The sequence below is a fragment of the Ahaetulla prasina genome, chromosome 6, assembly GCF_028640845.1.
Source record: "Ahaetulla prasina isolate Xishuangbanna chromosome 6, ASM2864084v1, whole genome shotgun sequence".
Classification (NCBI taxonomy): Eukaryota; Metazoa; Chordata; class Lepidosauria; order Squamata; family Colubridae; genus Ahaetulla; species Ahaetulla prasina.
In genome coordinates this window covers 82,407,818-82,435,108 of record NC_080544.1, presented here as the reverse complement: position 1 = coordinate 82,435,108, position 27,291 = coordinate 82,407,818, and the positions used below count along the sequence as shown (strand labels likewise).

Genomic DNA, 27,291 nt, shown 5'->3' with positions numbered 1-27,291 from the left:
TGCTGGATTTCATCCCTGGTTATGCTTCATATTAAATCTGCATTAAAATATTTTATACATGGTTTTAGATACATGATACAGAAGAGACAGAGAGTAGGAAAGTTTTGCCAGCAGGCGGCGGCGGCGGTGGCAGCAGCAGCCGCAACGCCTCGATTTTGCTTTAGAGTCAGACAGACCCTAAACTCCGCATAAGGTTGGCAACTTTAAGGCTTGTGGACTTCAACTCCCAGAATTTCTCCCTGGGAATTGAAGTCCACAAGTCTTAAAGTTGCCAAGGTTGGAGACTACTGATATACACAGAGTTGAAGCGCGTTCGTCTTCACCGACTCCGAGTGGGAACCCTCGATGAGGGAGCTGCTTCTCGGCGGAGCGCTTTCTCGGTGACACCACCCGGGAGGGAAATTTTGGCCGGCGGGTAGGAAGCTGGGAAGTAGTGCTTGTGTCGGTGGAGGGCGCTAAGGGGAGGAAGATGCTGCTGGTGCTGTCGGAAGAGCACAGAGAACACCTGGGCTTCCTTCCCCAAGTAGAGAGCTCAGGTAGGAGCACTTCGAGGGTTTGCAGGGCTGCCTGCCGCTCGCTTTACTTACGGCCTCGCCCACTCTGGACCTGCGTGGTTCCAGGGATCGCGGGCCCTTCCTCGCGCCCCCCCATCCCCCGGGGGTAGGTGGAAAAGCGCGTGACGAGATGCGCGGAATTCATCCTGATACTTTGAGGCCCACAGAAGCCGTTGCCTGCTTACTTGGGAATGTTCAGAGCAGGGGTCTCCAACCTTGGCAACTTTAAGTCGGGAGGACTCCAACTCCCAGAATTCCCCAGCCAGCTTTGCTGGCTGGGGAATTCTGGGAGTTGAAGTCCGCCCGGCTTAAAGTTGCCAAGGTTGGAGACCCCTGGTTCAGAGGGGAGTATCGGGATATTTAGGGCTGCGACCCTCAGAGCGCCCTTGGATTCCTTTGCTCAGCTGAAAACGCCCGTTGGGTATCCTTAGAGTTTGCTTCCAGGGAAGTGTGGCTACCCTCGCAGTTGAAAAGGGTTTTATCAGCATTGCCTGCAAAGGTGTTTGTAGCAAATAATTATCCTGCCCCTGTTTTTGTACTACAATTATTTATTGCAAGTAAGCATAACAATTCTTACTACATTCTTATTTATTATTAATAATAATAATAACAATGGGATTAGACAATTTAGAACTACGCTGCCTTCGATCTGACCTAAGTGTAGCACACAAAATTATCCGCTATAATGTCCTACCTGTCAATGACTACTTCAGCTTCAACCACAATAATAGAGGAGCACACAATAGATACAAACTTAAAGTGAACCACTCCAAACTTGATTGCAGAAAATACAACTTCAGCAACAAAGTGGGCAATGCCTGGAATGCACTACTTGAATCTGGGGTGACTTCCCCAAACCCCCAAAACTTTAATCTTAGACTGTCTACTGTATAAGTGCACCAGTGTGCCTACCATCCCTGTCCCACTGTCCCCATTTATTCGTATCCTTATCCTGTATTCATGTCAATACTTATATCTGTTATTTCATATGTATTTGACAAATAAATAAAAATAAATAAATTCTAATACAGTTGTTTTATTGATGCCTAGGGATATGGCATCAATAAAACAACTGTATTAGAATTTATTTACACAGTGTCTGGAGTATTTTGTTCTGTATCTTCAATATCAAAGTATGTTAAAGTTTATGTAAATATTTTTAAATGAAGAGCACAGACTATAAATCTAAATAATGATTCCTATGATGTTTACTCATATATCTTAGTATCTTTGTTAAATGTAAATGTTTGCAAACATTCTAAGAGAAAAAATTGTGAAACTTGCAGTTGGTCAAAAATTATGTTGGGAACAACTTTGCCTTAGTTATTTCATTTTGTATTTTACTTTTTTGGAATTAAAATATTTTTACAGTGAAACAAGTTATTTAATTTTTCTTCCTCACATATTTGATTAAGATGTGGTTTGATTAACAATTAAATGAAGCATAATTAACTGATTTCATGTAACAAATTAAGCAATAATCCATGGTTTACAACTAGTAACTGAGCTTGCACAGCAGTGGTGGTTATAGAATGTGAACAAACAGCTTATAGAAATAAACTGTTTTTAGGTTCATACAATACATTGAAGAATGGAATAGCTAAATGGCTTGGGTTTGTGTAACATGTAGGTAGCTAGTTAACAAAGTTAACTAATCAATCTTAGCAAGTTTGTGACTTCTTCTGTGTTGTGTGAACATAGCCAAATCTGCCAACTTGCACAATCACTTGGCATAACCTAATCATTATCTCAGATTAAATAAATTGATCTAATCTTCATATTGCAGATTATTAATGTAGCTAGTTTGCAATTACAAATGTTCTAGCAGAGGCAGTTCCTGCGTCTACAGTTAACTCAATTTTATTTATTCAGTAAATTGAACCAAATTAACTGTATAACCTGAGTTCAGATTGCATTCTGTGTGATAGCAATAGCACTGAGATTTATATACAGTTTTACAGTGCTTCATAGCCCTTTCTAAGCATATTGCCCCCAACAATTCGTGTCCTCATTTTACCCACTTCAGAAGGATGGAAGGCTGAGTCAACTTTGAGCCTGGTGAGATTTGAACTGCCAAATTGCAGGCAGGCAGCAAGCCACAGAAGTAGCCTGCTGTACTGCACTCTGACGACTGTGTTTGGGTCATTTTGTGATTTATTGTGAATACATCTTAATTTTTGAGGTAGGGACTTTCCCAGTCACATTAGAGTTTAAACAGACAGTAATATTAGGAAGCACATCATGGCTGCCACTCCAAAAGCACTTAAGAAACTGCCAAAGCTTCCCCACCCAAGTTCAGTTCATGTGCAGTTTGATATGCAACATTGATAGCACTAACTCTATACCCAATTGTAGAAACTTGTATTAGCGGAATCATATACAGATTAATATTACCTATACAACTGATTAAGTATTTAACAATTTGATTTATGTTCTCATTAGTGGGCTAGGTAAAACATACAGAGGAAGTGCTTTATAAAATGCAGGAATGTACATATAGCATTTATTTTTGAACTGTTAAAGCAGCTGTATTTTCACCCCAGTAAAGTGATTCATATAGAGATAGCCAAGATCAGTTTTTAAAGCAGCAGTACAAGCATTGCAAACCATGTGACTGCTTTAATGTTCCCCAAAGGAGTTGGAAAACTTCATTTTTTTTAATGCTTTGCAAAATCTTATTTGCTATTACTTTAATTCATGCTTGAATTAACCACCCTTCCTAGATCATAATTGGAGGGATAGATAAACTATTCTTTTGGGATAATTGGAATCAGTAACAGACTTGTTGCATCTATGTAACATTTGAGCAAACTAAAACCATTTTTTCTTGTTACTTTGCTTATTTTTATCTTTTTGGGATTTGGGGAAGCCAAAGAATTAAAACAAAATGCTGCATAAATGATGATATAATACTTTTATTATAAAGTATGGTATATTTATACTTTAAGAGGAATAAGTGTTACTAGATCATATGACAAGGAAAACAAACCACAGACCTAAAGATAAATTGGCTAGTCGTGCCTGCTTGACATGCAGTCGTGGCAGTATTCTGGCTTATCATTTCAAGGGAACATGGTCATTTTGTGATCCAAATAGTCTTTTTATCATATGACAAATATTTCTAACATAATTTTCTGAGGAATTCTGGTTTTCTCAGAAAATGCAGTTTTAGGCACTCTGCTCTGGTGCTGCTACTTGGCTGTTGCTGCTCCTAGTTAAATATGCACATTGGTTTAATGTTATGACCCTGAGCCCTGTCTTGTTCCCTAATAACTTCATCAGAAATCATTGATTCTTTTTAGATTATGGTTTATTGAGAGAAGGGCAAGGCACACATACTGAACAAACCATAGATGGTACCATTCAGGTTTATTTAGCTGACAGAATGAACTATACATAAATGTTTCAGTATTGTGCATTAGTCTAATATTTATTCCCAAGGCAGAATTTTTTAGAAACTACGGTATTTTTCGGTGTATAAGACACACTGGAGTATAAGATGTACCTTAATTTTGGGGGAGGAAAACAAGAAAAAAAGAATTCTACCTTTGCCCGTTGGCCCAATGCAATTCACAGAGCTGCATTTCAGGCGGCGGCCAGTTTCCCTCCAATATGCTTTTGGTGAACCAGCGAAGAAAACATTTTCAGGTGGCAGCGCAGATTGTATTTGTGTGTATGTCCACCAATCTACCTCCCTACCTATCGTTTTTTCCAGTTTGTGTTTTGTTCTCAAATTTTCTGGTACATTTACTAATTTCTCATATCTAATTATCTTGTCTACATCTAATAAATTTGGGTGTTTCATTATTTCTGTTGGGGATAGCCACATTGGGATTCTTGTATAGTGTTTTTGTTTTATTTTTTTCCAAATCTGTAGAGGAGCATTCCTAATTATGTGTGTTTGAAAATATTTGTGTGTTTTGTATTTGTCGTCCCAAAGGAATGCATGCCACCCCACTTGCAAATCGTGACCTTCTACTGCTAGAATTCTTTTATTTTCCAATTCCATTCAATCTTTTAGCCATGTGATAATTAATGCTTGATAGTATAATTCTGGTAAAGCCAAAACCCCTTTATTTTTCGTATCTTGCAATAATTTTAATTTAATCCTAATTTTTTTCCCTTGCCATATGAATTTAGCAATTAATTTGTTCAACTCTTGAAAGAATGTTTTCCCTAATTTTATTGGAATGACTTGGAGCAGAAATAAAATTTTAGGCAAAATATTCATTTTAATCGTAGCGGTTCTGCCCAATAATGAAATTTGTAGATTTTTCCAATTTTCCAAATCTTTTTTTATATTATTTGGTATTTTATCGTAATTATCCTCCTTAATTGATGAACACTTCGCTGTAAGCCAAATCCCTAAATATTTTATTTTCTTGGTTATATTTATTTTGATTTTGTCTTCCAATTCATTTTTTTGACTTTTGGTGAGATTTTTTGTTATTAATTTAGATTTATTTTTGTTTATCTTGAGTCTTGCTACTTCACCAAATTCCTCAATTTTTTGAATCAGTTTGAGGCCGGTTTCTAATGGATCTTCCAAAATGAATACCATAACATCAGCGAAGGCTTGAACCTTGTATTCTTCCTTTTTGGTTTTTAAGCCTTTTATCTCCTGATCTTCTCTTATTTTTGTCAATAATATTTCTAATGATAAAATAAATAGAAGTGGAGAAAGTGGATACCCTTGTCTAACTCCTTTAGTTATCTCAATATTTTTTTGTCATTTCATTGTTTATAATTACTTTAGCTGTTTGTTTTGTGTATATTATATTTACTTTTTTTCAAATTTAGTCCCAAGATCCATATATTTCATTTGTGTTTTGATAAATTTCCAATTCAAATTATCAAATGCCTTCTGGACATCAAGGTAAACCAGTGACGCTTGTTTTTCTGGGTGGGCTTTGTAGTATTCCAGAGTGTTCATTATGATCCTCATGTTATTTTTTATCTGTCTTCCTGTGAGAAAACCATTCTGGTCTGAGTGTATTTATTTATTCAAAATTTTTTTAATCCTCTCTGCTATTATCGTTGCAAATATTTTGTAGTCCATATTTAATAAAGATATCAGTCTGTAATTTTGAATTTGTTATAAATCAGTGTCTTCCTTGGGAATGAGGGTAATGATTGCTTCCGTTCATGTTGTTGGTATCTTGACCTCCTCCAACGCCTCATTGAAAATCTCCAATAATATTGATTGTAACGACTCTTTCATATTTTTGTATAATTCAGTCGGCAATCCATCCGGTCCTGGTGATTTATTATTTTTCTGCTTTTTCAATCCTGCTTCCTATTCTATTGCAGTTATTGGGTTATTTAACATTTCTTTTTGTTCTTTCGTGATTTTATCCATTTTTGTTGCCTCTATGTATTGTTTGACATTATCTTCTGCTATATAGTCCTGATTATATAATTTTGGGGGAAAATTTGTATTATTTTCTTTTTTTCTTTCCGTCTATACTATATTGTTCCACTTTCATCCTGGAGTTGATGTGTTGTTCTTTTGTTTTGCTACTTCCTTTTATTTGTCCATTTCTGCCCACATTCATTATTCTCTAAATTTCCCATTGTAAATTCAGTAGCAGATTCATAATGATGATAGACTTTAAGAGAAACCCTTCCATACTTCCACCTCTCACAATACTAGACAACACAGTATCAACAGTAGAAACCTTTAAATTTCTAGGTTCTACCATATCGCAAGATCTAAAATGGACAGCTAACATCAAAAATGTCATCAAAAAAGCACAACAAAGATTGTTCTTTTTGTGCCAACTCAGAAAGCTCAAACTGACTTCCGGTTTGGCACCGTAGGTGATGGTGGTGATCTTTATGATCACCAACCTCTGGATTATGTGGAATCGCTAGGACAGCTTAAATCTGCTGTCCAGCGGTTCGGAAAACCCCCTCTTCGGGAGAAGGAGAAGGTGGTGAGCTGAGGGCAGAGGTTGAATTTCCCTAAAGCCCCTGAGAAAAAAGGGGTTTGAAGGGTTAAGTTCCCTCCAGTAACCCGAAGTGCTCCAGATCCGAGGATTCTTCTGCTTTGGCGGAACCAATCACCACGACCAAACGCCGAGATTTATTTTGGACAATAAAGGATTATACCGGACAGAACGAAAGTGGGAGAACTTTATGCAAGTAGCTAAGCCGATTCCCCGATACTTTGTAACAAGCTTGAAAACAGTAAAAAAATGGAGGCGAATTGTTAACAAGTTAACGAGTGGAAAGCGAAAGTGATACTTTCAGCGTTGCCGTCTGCAGTTGGTAATTTGCATGTTACTTGCTGCTCTTACTCTTTAACTCTTTGCTGCCTGCTGATAGAATCTAGGGGAGATTTTTAAATACTGTTTTAAAAGACTGTGTTTCTTAGAGGTTAAGAAGATTTAAAGTGAATATTAAGTTGGAAATAAATAAATAAATAATTTTATAGAAGATGGCAGCCAAACAATTAAAGTCTACTGTAACAAAGAGCTCTGGAACTTTATCAGCTGGTGCCTCTCCAGCTCATACAGCAGAGACTAGAACATTGAATTTAGAGGCGTTACAAGAGAACTTAAAAGGCTTTATAGAAGAAAAATTTAAAGTAATAACTGATGAGATGTCTGAAATGAAAGAGCAGATATCAGAAATTCAAGTGGGAAATAAAGAAGTTAAAGAAGGATTTGTAATGGCAGTACAAAGTTTGGCAACGAATGTGATTTTATTAGAAGAGGAGGTTGCAGAAATTAAGCAACATAATTTAAAATTAGAAAATAAAATGGATGAATTTCAAAGTAAAATGGAAAAACAGAGGATGAAATAGTTTTGATACAATATAGAAATATGGAATTTGCTCTTAGAATCCGAGGTTTGAAAGAAAATAAGGAAGAGAATTTAAGGAAATTTTTCTGAAGTATTTGCTGAGATATTAGCAGCTCGTCCAGCAGATGTGGCTTATCAAATTGATAAAATATATCGTGAATTCTTGGATAGCAAGGCAAAAAAAGTTGCCAAGGGATGTTGTTATTTATTTTACAAACAGAACAGTGAGAAATCAGATTTTGCAAGCTTCATATAAGGGGGAGAAGATTCAGATTGCTGGTCAAGATATTTTGATATTAAAGGAAATTCCACCAAAAATGTTAAGGGCTAGGAAGGAATTTGCCTTCCTGGTGAATGAACTTAAAAAATGTCAGATTGAATATAGATGGGATATTCCAACTGGTATAATAGTATACTATGCAGGGAAAGTACATCGTCTCAATACAGTTGGAAAAGCAAGAGAATTTTATGTTGAGGTATTAAAAGTTGGAAGTCTTCCCCCATTGGAAGCTAGAAGAAGGGAGGCTGAAGTGAAGGAAAGAGAAGTGAAGCAGGTACAAGAACAGATTGTGATGGAAGAAGATTTATTACAAGTGTTGGAAATACCTACGACGGGTTTAGATTCAAAAGAACAAAGGCTGACAAGAGCTGCTGCTAAACGCAAGGAACAAGAGATGAAGGCACAACAACAACTGGCAACTACTACAACGGAAACAGTGGGAGGAGCAAGGCCTAAAGTAAAATGTGATCTGCGGCTGGTGTTCCAAAAGTTTCCTTTGGCCGATAATGGCAATTAAACTATTATCTTGGAATGTTAATGGCCTGAATTCACCGCAGAAGAGAAGGAAAGTATTTCATTATTTGAAACAATTTAAAAATGACATTACCTGTTTACAAGAAACACATATTAGATCTTTAGACCAGAAATATTTGATAAACTCAAAACTGGGGTACATTTTGTTGCCTCCTCTTTGGAAAAAAAATGGTTTAGTTATATATATAAAAAGGATATATCAGCAAAATTAATTGAGGTGGATAAGCAAGGAAGATACATTGCTATTGAACTTTTGTTGGAGGAAAGAAGGTATTATTAATAGGAGTTTATGCTCGAATCAACAACAAGAAAATTTTTCAAGTTTTTATATAAAAGAATAGTATTTTGGGATTATAAATCATATATATTAATGGGTGATTGGAATGGTGTGTTGGATACTCAAAAGATAAAAAGTTTAAGGAAGATGTCAAGTAGGCGAAATTACCAAAGGTTTTTGAAATGATGGAGGACTTGGAATTAAGAGATATTTGGAGAGAACATAATACAGAAGAGGGATTTTACCTTCTTTTCTGATAGGCACCAATCATTTTCGAGGATTGATTTTATTTTGATTACTAATGACTTGTATTCTAGAGTGAAGAAGACGAAGATTTGTTCAAGAACTCTATCTGATCATAGTCCGGTTTGGATTGAAATTGATCGGGAAAAGGAGGCTAGGAGATCATGGAGGTTGAATGAGAATTTGTTTAAATATGAACAAAACGTAAATGAATGTAAAAAGCAAATGAAGGAATTTTTTATTATGAATATGAAAAAAGAAACATCTATAGAGATGATTTGGGACGCTAGCAAGGCCTATATGAGAGGAAATCTTATACAAATGAATATTAAATACAAAAATAAATTGCAGAAAAGAAAAGGAATTGGAAGAGGAAATTAAAAGAAAGAACAGTTATTGATAAATAGCCCAGGAAATAGTAAAATAAAAGAATCAATAAATATATTAAGAGGTCAGTTTAATATGTTGATGGCAGATCAAGTAGCAATTAATTTACAATATGTAAAACATGATACGTTTAATAATGCCAATAAGCCAGGAAGATGGCTTGCCTATTTAATAAGGAAAAACAGAAATCACGAATGATTGATAAATAGAATATAGGGTAAGGAAGTTTATCAAAAGAATTTGATTAAAAAGCATTTTAGAGTATTATAGTAAGATGTATACTAAGGATATGATTGATGATACAGAGATAGAAAGATATTTACAACAACAAAATATTTGTGAGCTTACAGAAAATCAAAGAGAAGAACTGAATCAATTAATTACTTCAGAGGAAATTTTGTTAGCAATTAAGCAACTTAAAATTGGTAAAGCACCAGGTACAAATGGTTTAACAGCTGTTTATTATAAAAATTTACAAAATGAGATGGTTGAACCACTTAAAGAGTTATTTAATAAAATTCAAATGGGAGGAGATGTTCCCCCTTCATGGAGGACAGCCTTTATTTCGCTAATACCGAAGGAAGATCGAGATGGTATTAAAGCAGAGAATTATAGGCCTATATCACTTTTAAATACTGATTATAAGATATTTGCCAAGATACTTGCTAATAGATTAATGCCAGTGATGAATCAAATAATTCATAATGATCAGTCAGGATTTATTAAGGGTAGGCAGATGAGATATAATGTGAGGCAAATTGTAAATTTACTTGAATATTTGGAAAGAAACAATCAAATCTCAGCAGCTTTTTTTTTTTGGGATGCTGAAAAGCTTTTGATAGATTGGATTGGCAGTTTTGTTTAAAGTAATAGAAAAAATGCAATTTGGGGATTATTTTATCCACGCAATTAAGGCAATATATCAGAAGCAAACAGCACAAATAATAGTAAATGGTGGGTTAACAGAAACTTTTAAAATTGGGAAAGGGACGAGACAGGGATGTCCCCTGTCTCCATTACTTTTATTTTAACTTTAGAAATTCTTTTGAATAAAATACGTAGCTCCGATCAAATAAAGGGAATTAGAGTTAAACATCAAGATTACAGATTAAGAGCTTTCGCAGATGACTTGGTTGTTACTGTATCTCAACCAATATACTCAGCTACTGGTTTAAAAGATATAATTGGTCAGTATGGTAAAGTATCTGGATTTAAGGTGAATCAGCAAAAGACAAAGATGATAACTAAAAATATGAATATACAACAAAAAGAAGAGTTAGAAAGAACTACAGGTTTTGAAATCGTTAAAAAGGTTAAATATTTAGGAATATATATTACAGCTTCAAACGTTAAATTATATAAAAATAATTATGAGGTATTGTGGCAGAAGGTATGGAAAGAAATGGAGAGTTGGAAGAAGTTACAACTATCCTTGTTGGGAAGAATAGCGGCTATAAAAATGAATGTTTTGCCCAGGTTTCTATTTTTATTTCAAATGATACCGGTGCTTAAGAATGATATCAAATTACAGGAATGGCAAAAGGGGGTTAATAACTTTGTATGGATGGGCAAAAAACCAAGAATAAAATTAAAAATAATGCAGGATACAAGGGAAAGGGGGGGTCTTAAAATGCCTAACTTGAAATTGTATTATGAAGCAGTTGTTTTATCATTAATTACTGATTGGATTAATTTAACTGAGGAAAGAGTTTTGAATATAGAAGGGTATGGTTTGTTATATGGGTGGCACGCCTATATATTATATGATAAGAAAGTAGATAAAATATTTAAAAATAATATAATTAGAAATGCATTATTGAGGGTTTGGAGGAAATATCAATATAATTAGATGGAAAGATTCCAATATGGGCAATCCCGAGACACATGATAGAAAATATAAATATATATCAAAAGATGGAGGTAGTTACCTATAAAGAACTTCTTTGTATGGAAAAGGGGGAATTACAATTAAAATCCAGAGAAAAGATGGGGGAAGAAGGGAAAAATTATACATGGTTCCAATATGGACAATTACAAGCTAGATGGAAATTAGATCAAAAAATAGGTGTTAAGCAAACTGAGGATAATTTGTTAAAACAAATGAGAGATCAAGGCCAACAGCATATTAAGAGGTTGTATAATGTATTAGTAGAAATAGACTCAGAGTCCGAACTAGTTAAGGATTGTATGATTAAGTGGGCACAAAATTTTCAGCAACCAATAATGTTGGAAACTTGGGAAAGAATTTGGGTGAGGAATGTTAAATTTACACAAGCGCAAAATATGAGAGAAAATTTTATAAGATGTTTTATAGATGGCATTTAGACCCCAAAAGTTGTCATGTATGTATCCTAATGTACAGGCTAAATGTTGGAGATGCGATTGTGAAGATGCCACTTATTACCATATATGGTGGACTTGTAAAAAAGTTAAAGCATTTTGGATTAAAGTATGGTGGATCATGCAGAATATTTTGAAAAAGAAGATTAAGTTTACTCCGCAGTTCTTTCTACTAGGAATTATTATGGACTGTACAGCTATAGAGACTAAATTGATTTTGAACTTAATAACAGCCGCAAGACTTTTGATTGCTCAGTATTGGAAGAAAGAAGAATTACCTACAATTGAAGAATGGACACTCAAAGTATCAAATCTGGCAGAGATGGCAAAAATCTCCGCTTACTTGAAAGACTATACACTAGAAAAATATATTTTAGAATGGAAAATGTGGATTGATTATATTCAAAATAAGTATCAGATAAAAAAATATCGAATAGCATATGAGTAAATTTAGGAAATATTTTGTATTAGATATATTTTTGAAGGAGAGGGGAATTGAGAGTGTGACTAAGTGTGGTGTGACTAGAGATTATAATTTAGGAATTATTTTAGATTATGATTGTTAGTTTTGATACCCTGCATTTTGTTCTGGGAAGTCGGGGTGGGGGTGGGGGTAAGGGGAGGGAATTGGGGGTTTGGTAGAGATGGAGTGATGGTTAATGTACAGGGATTATTGAAGATGTATAAATATAATTAATGCAGGGTCGGGTCTGCCCAGTTACCATTTTAGAACGGTGGGGAGGGAGAAAAGAGAGAGTAGGAGGTAGGAAAGAGGAGAAGAGGAAGGAAGAGGGGTAGAAGAGGGAGAAGGAAGGTGTAGGGTGGAGGGAGGAGAGGATGTAGATAAGAGAAGGAGAGGAAGGTCTGGAAAGTAGAAGAAGGTAGAAGAGGGAAGAGTGTTAAAAAGGGGGGTGGTGACTGGGCAAGCCCGACTAATTGTATATAACTGTACATTGGATGAATTATTTGATATGATTGTAAAAATAAAACTTTTTATAAAAAAAAAAAAAAAGAAAGCTCAAACTGCCCAAGGAGATGCTGATCCAGTTCTATAGAGGAATTATTGAGTCTGTCATCTGCACCTCTATAACTGTCTGGTTTAGTTCTGCAACCCAACAAGATAGACACAGATTTCAGAGGATCATTAGAACTGCAGAAAAAACAATGGCTATCAACCTGCTTTCCCTTGAGGACCTGTATACTGCACCAGTCAAAAAGAGGGCCGTGAAAATATTTACATCCTGGACATAAACAGTTTCAACTCCTACCCTCAAAACAACACTATAGAGCACAGCACACCAGAACAACTAGACACAAGAACAGTTTTTTCCCAAACGCCATCACTCTGCTAAAGAAATAATTCCCTCAAGACTGTCAAACTATTACTAAATCTACACTAGTATTAATCTTCTCATCGTTCCCATCACCCATCTCCTTCTACTTATGACTGTAACTATCATTAAGTGTTGTAAGTGTTGTACCTTGATGAAGGTATCTTTTCTTTTATGTACACTGAGACCATATGCACCAAGACAAATTCCTTGTGTGTCCAATCACACTTGGCCAATAAAAAATTCTATTCTATTCTATAATTTGCCATGGACAGAGATATGTTGTATTCAAATGAATTACTTTTAAAGGACTCTCTTCTATGTCCCAGACATAATTTCATTATGGTGTTTCTTTTTTCAGTTGTCAATGAATTTGGTCGTATTGCTATTGAGTTCTTAAGAAAAGGCACAAATCCTAAAGTCTATGAAGGAGCAGCAAGTAAGTATGTTTCTGGCTATAAAAGCAGCAGACAGAAATAGATGACACATCTATTATTGATACTATCTATTGATGAGAAATAATGATGTTAACCCAATAAACAATTAATTTGAACTAGGGGTAAGATTTGTAACTTGGGCCAAAATATTTTAGGATCCTGGATTACAAAAAATTGTAAACTAACTCAGCAGGGTGATTGGTATAGGAAACTATGTTGAGGAAGTTAAAATAAGAAAATAGCATACTTTACAAAGAAGTTGTAAAGGCCACCATCCAAAAGAAATGGGGTAACTTTTTTCTCTGATTAATTTTAAAGCTTTTATTAATTTATTGTTAAGGTTAGGATTTATTTAATGTTTAAGTTTTATTGGGGAGGGAGTAATAACAGAATTTTTCTTACCATAAACCATAAACTCTTCATCTATGGAGACTTGCTATATTGTTAACTTCCCCTATTGATAAAAAGAAGACACTACAATCTTTTTTTAAATTCAAATGAAGTGAAAGTGAAGAAGGGAAATCAGAATAATCAAGTCCCTTTTGTTTTTTACAGGGAAACAAAAAGGATTTCTTTCGATTTAGTTTTAGTGTATGGGGGTGTTTTTTAAGGGGCACTTTTTCTCCTTTAAAATTCCTAAAATTGAAAAAAGGGGGGAACATTTACCTTTCCCATCCACCATCAAACCAATAAGCCTTGAATTCAGATATCAATGTCTGTGTTAAGCATAGGAGAAAACCCAGTAAGGCATTGAAGGAGAATAGTAAAGTTACAAAGGTCATTCTCAGTGAGAAAAGGCCTGATTCCAGTCTTGCAAATGAGACCTTTGAAAGTACACATGTGCAAATATTTTAATCCTTTTTTTAAAAAAAAATCCAGAATTTTACTGAACATGACAAAGGAGGGGAGAATAGTTAATTTACATATTACGTGCAGAAGGAGGATTTTTTCTCTAATAACCTGTTCAATTTTCTGTTTAGTTTGGAGGAAAGATGAGGCATTTTATACCTCTTTGATCAGCCTGTTTACTTGTTTTTCTGGAATTCCTGGTTGCTAAATCGATGCTTAAATATGAATCTGGCTTAATTAACCAGATTAGAAATTATCAAAATAAACTTCTAATGTGCTGAAAATCCAAAGAAATTTAGGAAGCAAAAAGTAAATATTAATGCATGCTTACATCTATTTCAGAAAAAATGTTCATATAGTTCTATTTATATGGTTTATTACTCTGGGTCCAGATATGTTGGAGTAAAGCTTGCTTGCAAATGTTAAGCAACAAGGAAATTCTGAAATCACATCTGTAAATAATGAAAGGTGTATCTCTGTTAAATGTGTTCAAATTCTTTTTCCACTTCCTTAAAAATCAGGAACCATGTTCAATTTTTTTCAGCTATTGTTAAACCACTGCACTTGTATTGAGATTTCATCAGAATTGGTGCAGCAGTTTCAGAATTGGATTTAAGTTAGGAATGTATACTCTGAAAAAAGGGGTACAATCTGAACATGATATGTCATGTTATAGAGATATCACATACGGTAAATAAGTGTGTTTCCATAGGCTTGGAATATTTGACATAAAGCATATAGGCAAGTTAGTCGCAGTTTGCATTCTAAGCAGCAAAGGCCTGTCTTTCTAATGTCCTTATTCATTTTATTTTCTGATAATTCATGAAAAATGGAAGAGTTAGCTTTACAAGTGCTCTGATCTCTAGTAGACGTTCATACGAATTTCAGTTGATATTGTAAACCCTAACCCTAACCTCTCTTTTCAATCATTGTTAATCATTTACATGAATAATTCAAGAGAGCTTGCTTTTAATAAATACATTTACATTTGCAACCTAAATTATGTTTTCTAGCTATATATTATAATTTATTTTTATGACATTTCCTTTATTATATGTTGTATTTCTGTGGACTTTTTCATTTTTTAGGAAAACTTAATGTTAGTAGTGAGACAATTCAGCATGGAGTAGAAGGATTAACATACCTTCTCACTGAGAGCTCAAAACTCATGGTAAGTGGTTACACAATGTGTTCTATTTAGAGAAATAAGCATATACTTCAGATTGTTTTGTGGGGGAGAATTAAGAATGTGTCACTCCTACGAAGGTGTGGTGTTTCAGATGAAAGTTTAAACATTCCTTTCGTTTTGGTGCATTTACTATTTAGTTATTAACTTCTTCCACCTATTCAGGTTTCATTGACTTTAAGAGCACTTATTGATGATTATCTGCATATTTTAAAAATGTTATATGCTGATTTCTACTGACCAATTATATTTCACAGTCAGAAATGTAATCTTTGGAACAAGAAATACATTTGGAGCAAGGAAAAATGTAATAAAAGCAACTGAAAATTTAAATGTTCTGCATTTTACTATTTTTCAGATATCTGAAATAGATTTTCAAGACTCAATACTTGTATTACGATTTCCTGAAGAATTAAATGCCTTATTACTTCAGCTCTATCTTGACAACAGAAAGGAGATCAGGAATATTCTGAGTGAACTAACACCAAAGTTTCCTAGTTATCATAATCTGGAGTGGAGACTAGATGTGCAGGTAAGATTACAAGTATTAGTAGATATTCACTGATTCATATCAGCTTCAGTATGAACTAAGTTTGTTTATTGATTTCAAATTAGCAAATATTCATTCTTTCCAGAAGATAGAGGTAGCAGTATTATGAAATCATGCGTTTTGTCATATAATTATTCACAGAAGGCTAAAATAAAGTGAACTGTATAAGTTATCCATTTATTCATTAGGATAATGCAATTTTCACTTTTAATCTATTCATATTAGGAAAATACTTCTATAAATTTCCATCATTCCCATCTTACTAGTGCAATAGTTTATCCTGCTCTAGGCAAATTATTGAAATTTTATTCAAACTGCCTCTTATTTTGCTATAGAAAATTTGGAATAAATGTTGGCCATTTTAAATGGTAATATAATAAATTATTTAAAGTAGCTTCATGCAAGTTTAAAGAAAATTAAAGGTTCTAGTGAGAATAATAAAAATTTATGTACACAGTCTAGTCTAATGAAAATCAGCCACTAAACTGTTTAACAGCCCATTCTTGAAATTAGAACTAGGGTAACATATTTAAAACATTGTAACATAAACATACCATAAATGTGTGCAGGTGTGTTTTGGGAGGGAGGGATTATCCAATTGACAGGCCCCGTTGAAGTCTTTGCTACAAAGGTAGTATAGGAGCTTCACATGGGAGTCAGTTTGCTGTAGTGGTTAAGGCACCAGGCCAAAAACCAGGATGCTGTGAATTCTAGTTCCGCTTTAGCTATAAAAGCCAGCTGGATTACTTTGGGCCAGTCTTTCTCTCTCAGCCCATGATGTCAGGGCCGGCTTTTAGGAGACAAGCTAGTTGTTGGATTCCTGTCACAATCAGTAAACCAGTACTTGATTGATCTGGAAAAAAGTACAGTAGAACATGCATGAAAAACACAAGGCTTGAATGAACACACACACTCACACACACACACAATGAATTGAAACAAATTATGTACTTTAAATGCAGTGGATGTTTAGATTTAATAGGCATTCCTTCCACCCAAATGGGTTATATTTGGACAACCATGATATTTGACTTTGATAAATAATTCAATTGCCTTTTTGTTAAATGTCAAACATATGTTAGATTCCAGAAAAAGGAATCACAATATATTCTGGTTGCCTTAGTTATCCATGAAGTTTTAAAACAACCAAATAACCGCAGAGAATAGGCTGTGTTTAGGTAGTCCTTGACTTACAATTACAAGTGAGCCCAAATCTCTATTGCTAAGCAAGACAGTTAAGTGAGTTTTGCCCCATTTTACGATGTTTCTTGCCACAGTTATGTGAATCATGTCACTTGTTAACTTAGTAGCATGATTGTTAAGTGAATCTGGCTTCTCTGTTGACTTTGCTTGTCAGGAAAAAGATTATCACATGATCCTTGAAATACATGTCAAGCATCCAAATTATGGTCACATGTCCACAGGGTTCCTGCAGTGGTCAAAAGTTTGAAAACCATTATTAATCTGTTTTTTTCAGTACCATTGTAACCTCAAACATTCACTAACCAAATGGTTGTAACTCGAGGACTATAGAGGTAGTCCTCAACTTACAACCCTTTGTTTAGCAACTGTTCACAGTTACCATGGCTTTGAGAAACCTGACTTATAGCCAGTCTTTGCATTATGACCATTGCAGGTTATGTAACCAACATTTGGGGGCTTGGCAATCAATCAGCATGTGTTCATGACAGTTGCAGCATCCCAGGATCGTGTGATTGCCATTTGTGATCTTCCCAGCTGGCTTCTGACAAGCAAGATCAATGTGGGAAGCTGGATTGTCTTAACAAATTTGGCAAAAGAGAATCTAAAATCAGGTGTGAGTCACTTAACTGCCTTGCTTAACAATGGAAATCCTGTTTCCAATTGTCCTAAGTCAGAACTACCTGTAACAAGGCAATGAATAAAAACATAGTCTACAGATGTGCAAAAACCCTGCTTTACATCTGCCTTCTTATTGTACACAAATGAATGCCCGAAATAATATTTAGTTCTGGTTGAAATTTTCAAACTGCAGTGAATGAGTATCAGTAAAACTGGAATATTCAGTAATAATGAAGAACTAGGTATTTACTGTAACAAACTAACATTTTTGTAAACATTTGCTTTATGACTGCTATGAATATGGCTGCTCTTAATTCATCCTTATATTTATCATTTTTTTCCATCTCACAATTTAAATAGCTTGCCAGCAGAAGTCTGAGACAACAAATTAAGCCAGCTGTAACTTTGAAGCTACACCTTAATGAGAATGAAAATCAAACGACAAAAATACTACAAACTGATCCTGCCACATTGCTCCATCTAATTCAACAAATGGAGCAAGCACTGGGGGAAATGAAAACAAATCATTGCAGACGAATAGTGCGCAACATCAAATAGTGTTTTCATTACAGTAAATCTGCATAATTATAGGAAGCAGTGCATCTGGACCAGTCAGAGCAGTATTCCAAGAACATAAAACAATGTTTACTGGTTGAAGTTGATTGGGTGCTATGTTGATAATGTTGCCGGATGCAAGTTAGAATAACTGTCATAAACTTTAATCATGCATAAATAGTTGATTATGTGAGCTTTTTCTGTTCTATGCATATAAACATACAGTGGTTTTTGACCAATTTTTTCTTTTTTCAATCTTTAAGAATAAAACACACATATTAACATTTTATATGTTTTTGGACTTCAGACTTGTTTCTTAGAGTTACTGTATTATTCTTCAGCAAATTATTGGTTAATGAAATTGAGCATTTTGTCATGCTTGTAACTGTCAACTGATATGTAAAAAGCAATATTACAATCATCCATTCTAAAAATTACTTCATTAAAACAAGAATGTTAAATTAATAGTCTGATTTGGGTATTGAATATGATGGCTGATTTTAGGGTTTAAGATGGGAGAAAACATTTATGTCCTTTTCTAAGATCCCTCATTATGCAATATGTCCAGTCTGTTTCCCAAGCTGTTCACTGCCTTTCCAGGCTATAATCTTCATCTTAACTAGCATAACTCTTCAGTGAAAACTTGTTTAAAATTAACTTGGTTAAGACAGGACAGCAATATAATCATAGATACATTTACTTAAAATTAGCCCCCTCCCCATGCTTAGAGTTATTCCTAAGGAAGTCTGTTAGGGTTGCAATCCTAAAAATACCAGTTGAATATTCCTGTACTAGGTAAATTATAAAATTAAAATAATTGCAGATTTGTTTTTATTTGGCAGAAGACTTCCCTCAACTGTAATTGTACTGACCATCCTATTAGACATCGATCACAATTAAAAATATATCAATTCTATTTGCTCCGCATGTTAAATTTGGCCAGTTTTAAGCTTCATTGGGGTTTTTTATGATTTAACCTTACTCATTTGGTAAATATCATGGCTGAGCAGATATTTAAATCTGATTCTAATTTAGGCTTAACTACTGTGAGTGCTGAATAAATAGTATTTTAATTGCTCCGTTGCCATTGGCTCTCATTTATCAGGGTGGTTTTTTTTAAATAGAATTTGGATGAACCATAAAGTCTCAAGTGAATATTAAAGTACATATGATGGCACAGATGCTCTTTTATAAGGACTGAAATTCAGCTTCTAGAATGCAACCAAAGGCTCATTGATGGCTCAGTTTAATGTGTAAGGTGTTGCTGAGATTTTTATTCAGATGTGTCTCCTGTAAGAACTGGAAAGCTGAGGAACACTGAATATGTTGGTGAATCTGTGGCTCTGTAGTTATTTTTTTCAAGTTCCCATTGACCATGTAAGCATGGCCCACAGAAGTCATAATTTAATATTTGAGATTTTTCATTCCTAAACTAAATCTATCTACTAGGGATATTTCTTGGACTGGATTCACACATTATACTAATTATGGTTGGTTTGCTTTGTATTTATCTATGGCATGAACTTGCTATGTTGACTTTGTTTTGCCTGCTCAGAAACATGGCTCATACTAACCCAGTAACTGCTATGCTGCTGCACTCAGGTTGGGAACAAGATGCAGATAAAGTGGAAATTTGGGGTGAGTAGTGGACATACCTGGGAATGTTTGTCGCTTTACAGCTTGACAGTGCAATACAATCAAAGTGTTTTTTTCCCCAATTGAAAACAATGAAGTATAAAAGCGGATTTGGCATCCACAAGAGCCAATCTTAAGTAAAACATCTAGACAGTTGGCTGTCTCAGTCCTAAATCCGTTGCATCCTGGCTCTGGATGACTTCTTAGCTAAAGCTCCAAAAGGAGCAGCTGGAGGAAGCCCTGGCACGCGTTTTGCCCGATTTGTTAGTCATAACCCTACTTGATTTCCGTCCGAGATTCCCGTAAACTCCCTCAGCCCACCCCCAGGAGGCTCCTGTTTCCCATTTGAAAAAAAAAAAAAAATCCAGCAGGGTCCGGCTCTCTAAAACGAGCTGTGGGAGGGAGAACTGGCAAGTGGGTGTACCGTGTAATCGGACTGGTCCCAGACGCTGAGCTCATGAATAATGCAGCTGCCAAACTTTCCGCGCCGCCCTAACTCTGAGAGTTTTGGGTAAGTTTGTTTAGTATGGTCGATCGCGGCGGCGCCGCCACCGTGGAAGCGCTCAGCCCTTCCGAGATCTACAGGATGATGGGTATGTAAAAAAAAAGAAAGAGAAAAGGGACCAACTGCCCTGCGTCCCGCAAAACTCGCTTCTTCGCCCATCTTTTAAGACAGAGAAATAATGGTAGAAAGTGACTGAGTCGGGCCACCCTCTCAACCCGCGAGGGGGACGAAGAGGACGCCAGGCCTGGAACAGAGCGCGGCTGAGATTTCAGGGGGAATGTTCTAAATCCGAACGTTCGCTTCTCAGCGTTCTAAGTCGGACCGGCCCTCCCCGCGGGATTCCCCCTTGCTTCGAGTCCCAGGCCCTCTTTGGAATCCCTCCCTGCCTTTCGTGACAGCCGCGGGAGAAGATCTCGCCCCTTAGTCCTTTAAAGGAGCTGTTTTTCTTCTGGGGAGTTTGTAGCAGATCTCCGAAGTTCGGAAGGGGAGGGGGAGTTGCATAACTTTCCTTCGGGGCTTGACTTGGATTTTGCTTCCACTGCTCTTGGGAGATTCTGCGAGATAAAGAGACACTTTGGGGAGGGAGGGGAGAACCGCCTTGGATTTTCTGCTTGAGGCCTTTTCGCAAACGAGGGGTGGGGGTGGGGGGGGAGAAAGGTCGAGAGAGCTTTGCTTCGGAAACTTGATTAGCTGCGGACGGACCGATTCTAGCGACCCAGGAATCTTGTCTCGGTCGGTCGGAGCAAAAGACGCTGCAAAGGTTCTGCAAGACAACTTTTAGAAGGAGAAATCCTGGCCTGCCGGCTCTGATTAATTCCTGCTTCTAGCCCCCTTGCCTCTCCCTCTTGGCCAGGTCCCGCGGCAAACTTTTCCGGCTCGAGGTAGGAAAAAAATGAATCCTGCTGCAGTCCCTCCCCCGCCGGGACAGCAAGTGATCCATGTCACCCAGGATCTGGACACTGATTTAGAGGCTCTCTTCAACTCGGTCATGAATCCCAAGCCCAGCTCGTGGAGAAAAAAGATCCTGCCCGAATCTTTTTTTAAGGAGCCCGATTCGGGATCTCATTCCCGCCAATCGAGTACCGACTCGGGCAGCCACCCTCCCCGGCTTAACAGCGGCGCCGTCGGGGTCCACCACGTCCGCTCTCACTCTTCGCCAGCTTCCCTGCAGCTGGGCACCGGGGCGGGAGCCACCCCGACTCCGGCTCAACAGCATGCCCACCTCCGCCAGCAGTCCTACGACGTGACGGATGAGCTGCCGCTTCCTCCCGGCTGGGAGATGGCGCTCACGCACACCGGTCAGAGATACTTCCTCAAGTAAGTAAGAGTGTACGGTGGAGGGGTGGGCCAGGTGCTAACCTGCCGGTCGGTGCATAACAAAAGGTTGAGAGTAATTATTGAGTCTGGGAAGGGAAAGAGGCCCGGAGGCGACTCCAGGTAGGCCTAGTTGGCACACAAACTTGGAAAGCAAGGATGCCATGCCCTCTCATTTGAAAGGAGGCCATTTCCTTTAATTGCAAAAACTTTCCTGCTGAAAGTTGGGTAAGTGGCAGGCTCTAGAAAACTTGCCTGATCTGGAAAAGCTAAGTAGGATCCACCCTCGTTAGTATTTGGATGGGAGACCATAAGAAAATCCTGGGACTGTAGACCAAATTTGGAAGATTGGACAAAAACCACTGTGAAGTGTTTTCTAAGAACAGTTCAGTGGCTGTCCCTGAAATAAGCAAAAGTTCACTTTCCCATTGATGAAAGCGCTTTGCCAAGGAAGTTCAGAGAATCCCATCCTATTTTGAATTGTGTTGGAGTGTACTTGTAACTCTCTTTTTCACAGCGGACAGAATAGTGTTGTTAGACACCTTTATTGTGTCTAATAAATTGTACAGAGATTTCAAGGAATGCCTTGCAAAACCCATTTTGGACAGCATGATGTGACTAGCTATAAAGAAAGATTTTTTAATATGCTCATAGGAACCTTTTCACTCCATTGTTGGGTTTGCATAACCAGATCAGCTAAAGATTTGGTCTCTGCATTTGCACAATCAAGCTTGAGAAGTTTTAAATTTTGTTAGGATTAATTCATTGTGCGAATTCAGGTTGTTGGATTAGTTAACTATTCAATACATTGAACAAAAATGGGTTAATTCAGTTACAAAGCTACACAGCCTATGTGTATTTTGCTTTTCCTTTAAAGGTTAGTGTACAGAGTCGAGTATTCATTTTTTTTTTACTTTTTATCATGATTACATCCTACCTTTTCTCTAAGAAGTAGTAGTATACAAGATGGTATTCGTAAGATCATCTTTCACTTTATCCTCCCAACATTAACCTATGACAGATGCTCAGTTGTGATAAAGTAACTGACCACAATCTCCACTAGGTCCCTGGTTGGGAGGGACTTGAACAGGGGCATTCAAGTTCACTGTTTACACTGACTTTCCAGTCTACCAGACCACCTTACTCCTTAGTATCCAGCTAGCAGCCTGTAAGCTGGCCAGGATACGAGTTACTATGGGGTTCCAAGTGTCCTATATGGGTGAATGAGGATTTGAACCTAGATTTCCTCTGGTTTTACATTTACATTCTGAGAGGTATTACATTACTCATTCTTCCAAGCCTCACTCATATTTATTCCTTGTAACAGCAGGAATTAAGTATGCAAAACTGATGTGAGCATTTCACCTCTGCCAGAAATTCTCCATTGTCCTCCTAACTATCTTTACATCAGCAATAAACAGAAATAGTTTATAACTGTCACCTTCAAGACGCTGCCTATTTTTAATGTGTTGTGTTGTTTGTGAGAAGATAATTTATCAAAGTATATATTCTGGAGCATTATATTTTGTTTTCTAAATAAAAAATAAAACGTCTATATTCACACATTTAATACTGACTTGGTTTCTTTTGAGCATATTTTATTAACATAAAATAGTGCATGTTTATAAAGCACAGTGGCATATTTTTTGGGATGTCTCCAAGTCAGAACCAAGTCAGTGGCCTGATTTATATTTCATTCTAAGCCATATCTTTCTAATTACTTTGGAATGGTTGGTATGGATTTTTCTAAGTCAAAACCAAATTCTCTTATGCTTCGGTGTATAAACAAATCTAGGTGTCTTTGGAGTTTTGTGAGAACCGGAAAAGGACAGCTTTGCAAATGCATGCTATTCTCAATCAAGCCAGGAGACCTGGATGGTGTCAGCAGTGACACAATTGGCCCACTGCAACTCTTTATATGGTCCTTCAGAAATGCCTACAATGCATTTTGTTTCCTGCTTTTTCCTGTCCTAGCTACCTCCAAAGACAGAGGATTGGAACAAGATGTTACTACATGATGCATGCTTGGAGGGAGTTGTGTCAAGGAAAATTGGTTCTGGAGCTAAAATCTGATGAGTGTAAGGTGAGGGCTAATTAAGAACTGCCTCCCTAGTACACAGGAATTTAATAATGTTAGCAAACGTCAATAAAAGAACTATTGTCTATGGTTGGATTTAGTTTGTAACTAATTTAGAACTATTTTCCATGGTAGATTTAGTCATGTCCTCAAACAAGGAGTCCAGAAGATGGAATAAATAATAATAAATGAATGTGTGTGAAGTGACAGCTAGAATTATTCAGAAAATAAAATAGTGGCATTTGTGGATAAGGATGAATTCTAAAGTATGTTTCTCTGAAAAAACTAGAGAAATGATCAAAGTCAACCTTTGGGGCCCCTTACATCAAAAGGAACTTTAGCAAAGCCATTGCACTGGGGTGGGGGAAAGGGTGGAAAAACAAATTTTTGTTGGGCAATGTTTTGTTTTCACAGCTTGTAAAGACCTGTAAATTGCTTTATACATTCAAATACTGTGGAACATCTGGACACATTTTACTGACAGCATCTAGTAGGATGTATGTAGTGAAAGGGGACTAGAAAGATTAAAAAGAACTATGGTAAATGAGGATGGCAGGAGTCAGAAAAAAATAAGACATGGAATCCTTCCCCTTCTCAATGCAGGAATCCAAATTAAAGCACTCCGGCTGGATTGGGTGGTAGTCCTTGACTTGCAACTGTTTGTTTAATAAACAGTTCAAAGTTACAACACCCTCAGAAAAAGTGTCTTACAACTCATCCCCAAACTTAGACTTTTGCATCTCCTCTGCAATCATGTTATTATAATTTGGGTGATTAGCACCTGACTTTCATTTATGACAGTTGCAGCCTTTTGTGGTCACATGATTACAATTTGTGACCTTCCCAAATGGCTTCCCAAACAAGCAAAGTAAATTGGGGAAGCTAGATTCGCTTAACGACCTTGTGATTTTGTTAACGACTATGGTATAAAAATGGTTATAAAATTGTATCCGTTCATGGGATGACTTTCTTAATGACTGCATCATTTAATGACTGAAATTCCAGATTCAGTTCATAAATTGAAGATTACCTGTATATATTGTACATCCAGTGAAGGGCCCTTTCTCCTCTTGGTAATATGCTGTAATCAAATTTACTCCTTATTTAGCAAATGAGGGCTGTATAAATGGTCTTAGGGTGCAACGCATGTAATGGAACAGTTGTCTCTAGAGCAGGGGTGTCAAACTTATGTTGTCATGGCATCACATGACAGGTCACAACTTTCACTAAACCTGGCATGGGCGTGGCCAGTGTGTGATGCTTCCAGCCCACGGCTTCGAATTTCACAGCCCTGCTCTAGAGGTTTTTCAGTATTCCCCTAAAACAGTATTTTCCTAGGAGGCAATATTGTAGGAATTGAAGTCCACACATCTTAACATTGCTGAGATTGAGAAACACTGCTGGTGTAGATTTCTTGCAATCCGAAAATGTGATTTTTGCTTTGCCACAGAATTTTCCTGTCTCTCCATCTTTCCCTTTTTCCTGGTAAGGTAGAATTACTCTGTGTTTAAACACTCATATGCTGGCCCTAGAAATTGAAGCTGAAGTCACAAGTGACTTGTATACTACTAAATGCCAAAGTATCTATATCCTGCTATATCAAAGCTGGCAATCTACTGAAGATTTCATCTAAAGTTGTTTGAATGAGCCCATAATGGTACATTAAGGATATAACATAGAACTAGGATTTTCTGTTTTTTATTAGATTGGGTGGAGGAGGAGTCTTTTCTTTTAACTCACTTGAAACACATTTTAGGGTGTATGCCTCATTTTCAGTAAGATTTTAAATTCAAAATGGCAGCCAACTGCTTTTTTTTTTAAATAGTGCTAGAGAAATTTAGAGGTATAAAAAAGGTTAAGGAAAATTGTGTGGTAATGTGGAACATATTTGGCCTTTTAAAATATGCATATTTTCTCAATAAAAAGATCATAAGTCCCCATCTTTTATTTATTTTAAATAAATAAAAACACAATTACCAAACCTTACCAGAGAACTTATAGTAAGGGCAGAGTCCCACCTTTTTGGAGCTCTGAGAACATGTGGAAAAAGTTGTAGGAACTCTTGTGCAATGATAGTGAATGTTCCCATTTCAAAGCTTTCTGTATTCAAGAAGACAATTGGGAGAAATAAAATCATAGCAGCCTAAATTCAAGGAAACAAATAGCTCTGATTTTAAAAATCCAACTCACGCTCACCTATTGATCTATTCCAGGATAGAAAAAAATGTCTGAGAGATAAGAATTGAATATAAAGCAGAAGTGAGATTTGGGCTCCAAATTGTAAATGATCTATTTTCAAAGGGGAAAAAAAATTCCAAAACTGCAGGTTAAAATTTAAAAACCATCCTAGAATATAAGACTGGCAATCCATTTTGATTCTGGCATCAGGAAAACTGGATGTATCCAATGATCACCAGGAATTTCTTCATTTGTTTGTTTGTTTGTTTGTTTGTTTTCTGTAGCTGCCCATCTCCGTCAATGACTGGGTAGCTTACAATTCAAAAAGAAAATATATATATTACAATTAAAAATAATAAAATCATTTAAAACATTTTAATAATAATAATAATAATAATAATAATAATAATAATAATAATAATAATAATAATAATAATAATAATAATAATAATAATATTTTAATTTGTATACCGCCCTTCTCCCGAAGGACTCAGGGCGGTGAACAACCAAATAAAATACAAACACAAACACATACAATATTAAGAACAACCCTTAAAAAACTTATTCAATTGGCCAAAGCAATTTAAAATACAAATTACACCCTATAAAATTACAGAAATTTAAAACCCATTAAATTAAATTAAAATTTTAACAATCAAGCCACTCCAGCCATGCGAAATAAATAGGTTTTAAGTTCGCGGCGAAAGGTCCTAAGGTCAGGTAATTGTCGAAGTCCAGGGGGAAGCTCGTTTCACAGGGTAGGAGCCCCCACAGAGAAGGCCTTCCCCCTGGGAGCCGCCAGCCGACATTGTTTCGCTGACAGCACCCTAAGGAGTCCCTCTCTGTGGGAACGCACCGGTCGCTGGAAGGTAGAAGACGGCAGTAGACGGTCCCGTAAGTATCCCGGTTCTAAGTCATGGAGCGCTTTGAAGGTGGTAACCAATACCTTGAAGCGCACCCGGAAGACAACAGGTAGCCAGTGCAGTCTGCGCAGGATAGGTGTTACATGGGAGCTCCGAACCGCTCCCTCAATAACCCGCGCAGCCGCATTCTGGACTAGCTGGAGTCTCCGAGTGCTCTTCAAGGGGAGCCCCATGTAGAGAGCATTGCAGTAGTCCAAGCAAGAGGTAACGAGACCATGAGTGACCGTGCATAGGGCATCCCGGTCCAGGAAGGGACGCAACTGGCGGATCAGGCGAACCTGATAGAAAGCTCTCCTGGAGACGGTCGTCAAATGTTCTTCAAAAGACAACCGCCCATCCAGGAGCACACCCAAGTTGCGCACCCTCTCCATCGGGGCCAGCAACTCGCCCCCAACAGACAGTCACATCTGCAGCTGACTGTACCGGGGTGCCGGCATCCACAGCCACTCCGTCTTGGAGGGATTAAGTTTGAGCCTGTTCCTCCCCATCCAGACCCGTACGGCTTCCA

The 27,291-nt window shown here is 36.8% G+C and overlaps 2 protein-coding genes across 2 annotated transcripts in view; both read left to right on the top strand.

Annotated features, from left to right (window-relative positions):
• Positions 1-262: 262 nt before the first annotated feature.
• COMMD2 (COMM domain containing 2) lies at positions 263-18,616 on the top strand. Its single transcript, XM_058187354.1, has 5 exons — positions 263-536; positions 13,115-13,192; positions 15,128-15,210; positions 15,584-15,757; positions 17,957-18,616. The coding sequence occupies exons 1-5, from the start codon at positions 470-472 to the stop codon at positions 18,152-18,154; spliced, it is 600 nt and encodes a 199-aa protein (XP_058043337.1). The 5' UTR covers positions 263-469; the 3' UTR covers positions 18,155-18,616.
• A 1,551-nt stretch (positions 18,617-20,167) lies between these two features.
• Positions 20,168-27,291, top strand: part of WWTR1 (WW domain containing transcription regulator 1) — a 97,434-nt gene continuing 90,310 nt past the window's right edge. Inside the window, exon 1 of the mRNA XM_058187352.1 lies at positions 20,168-21,608. Within this exon, the coding sequence (XP_058043335.1) occupies positions 21,184-21,608 (425 nt within the window). The 5' untranslated portion in view covers positions 20,168-21,183. The remainder of the gene's footprint in view (positions 21,609-27,291) is intronic.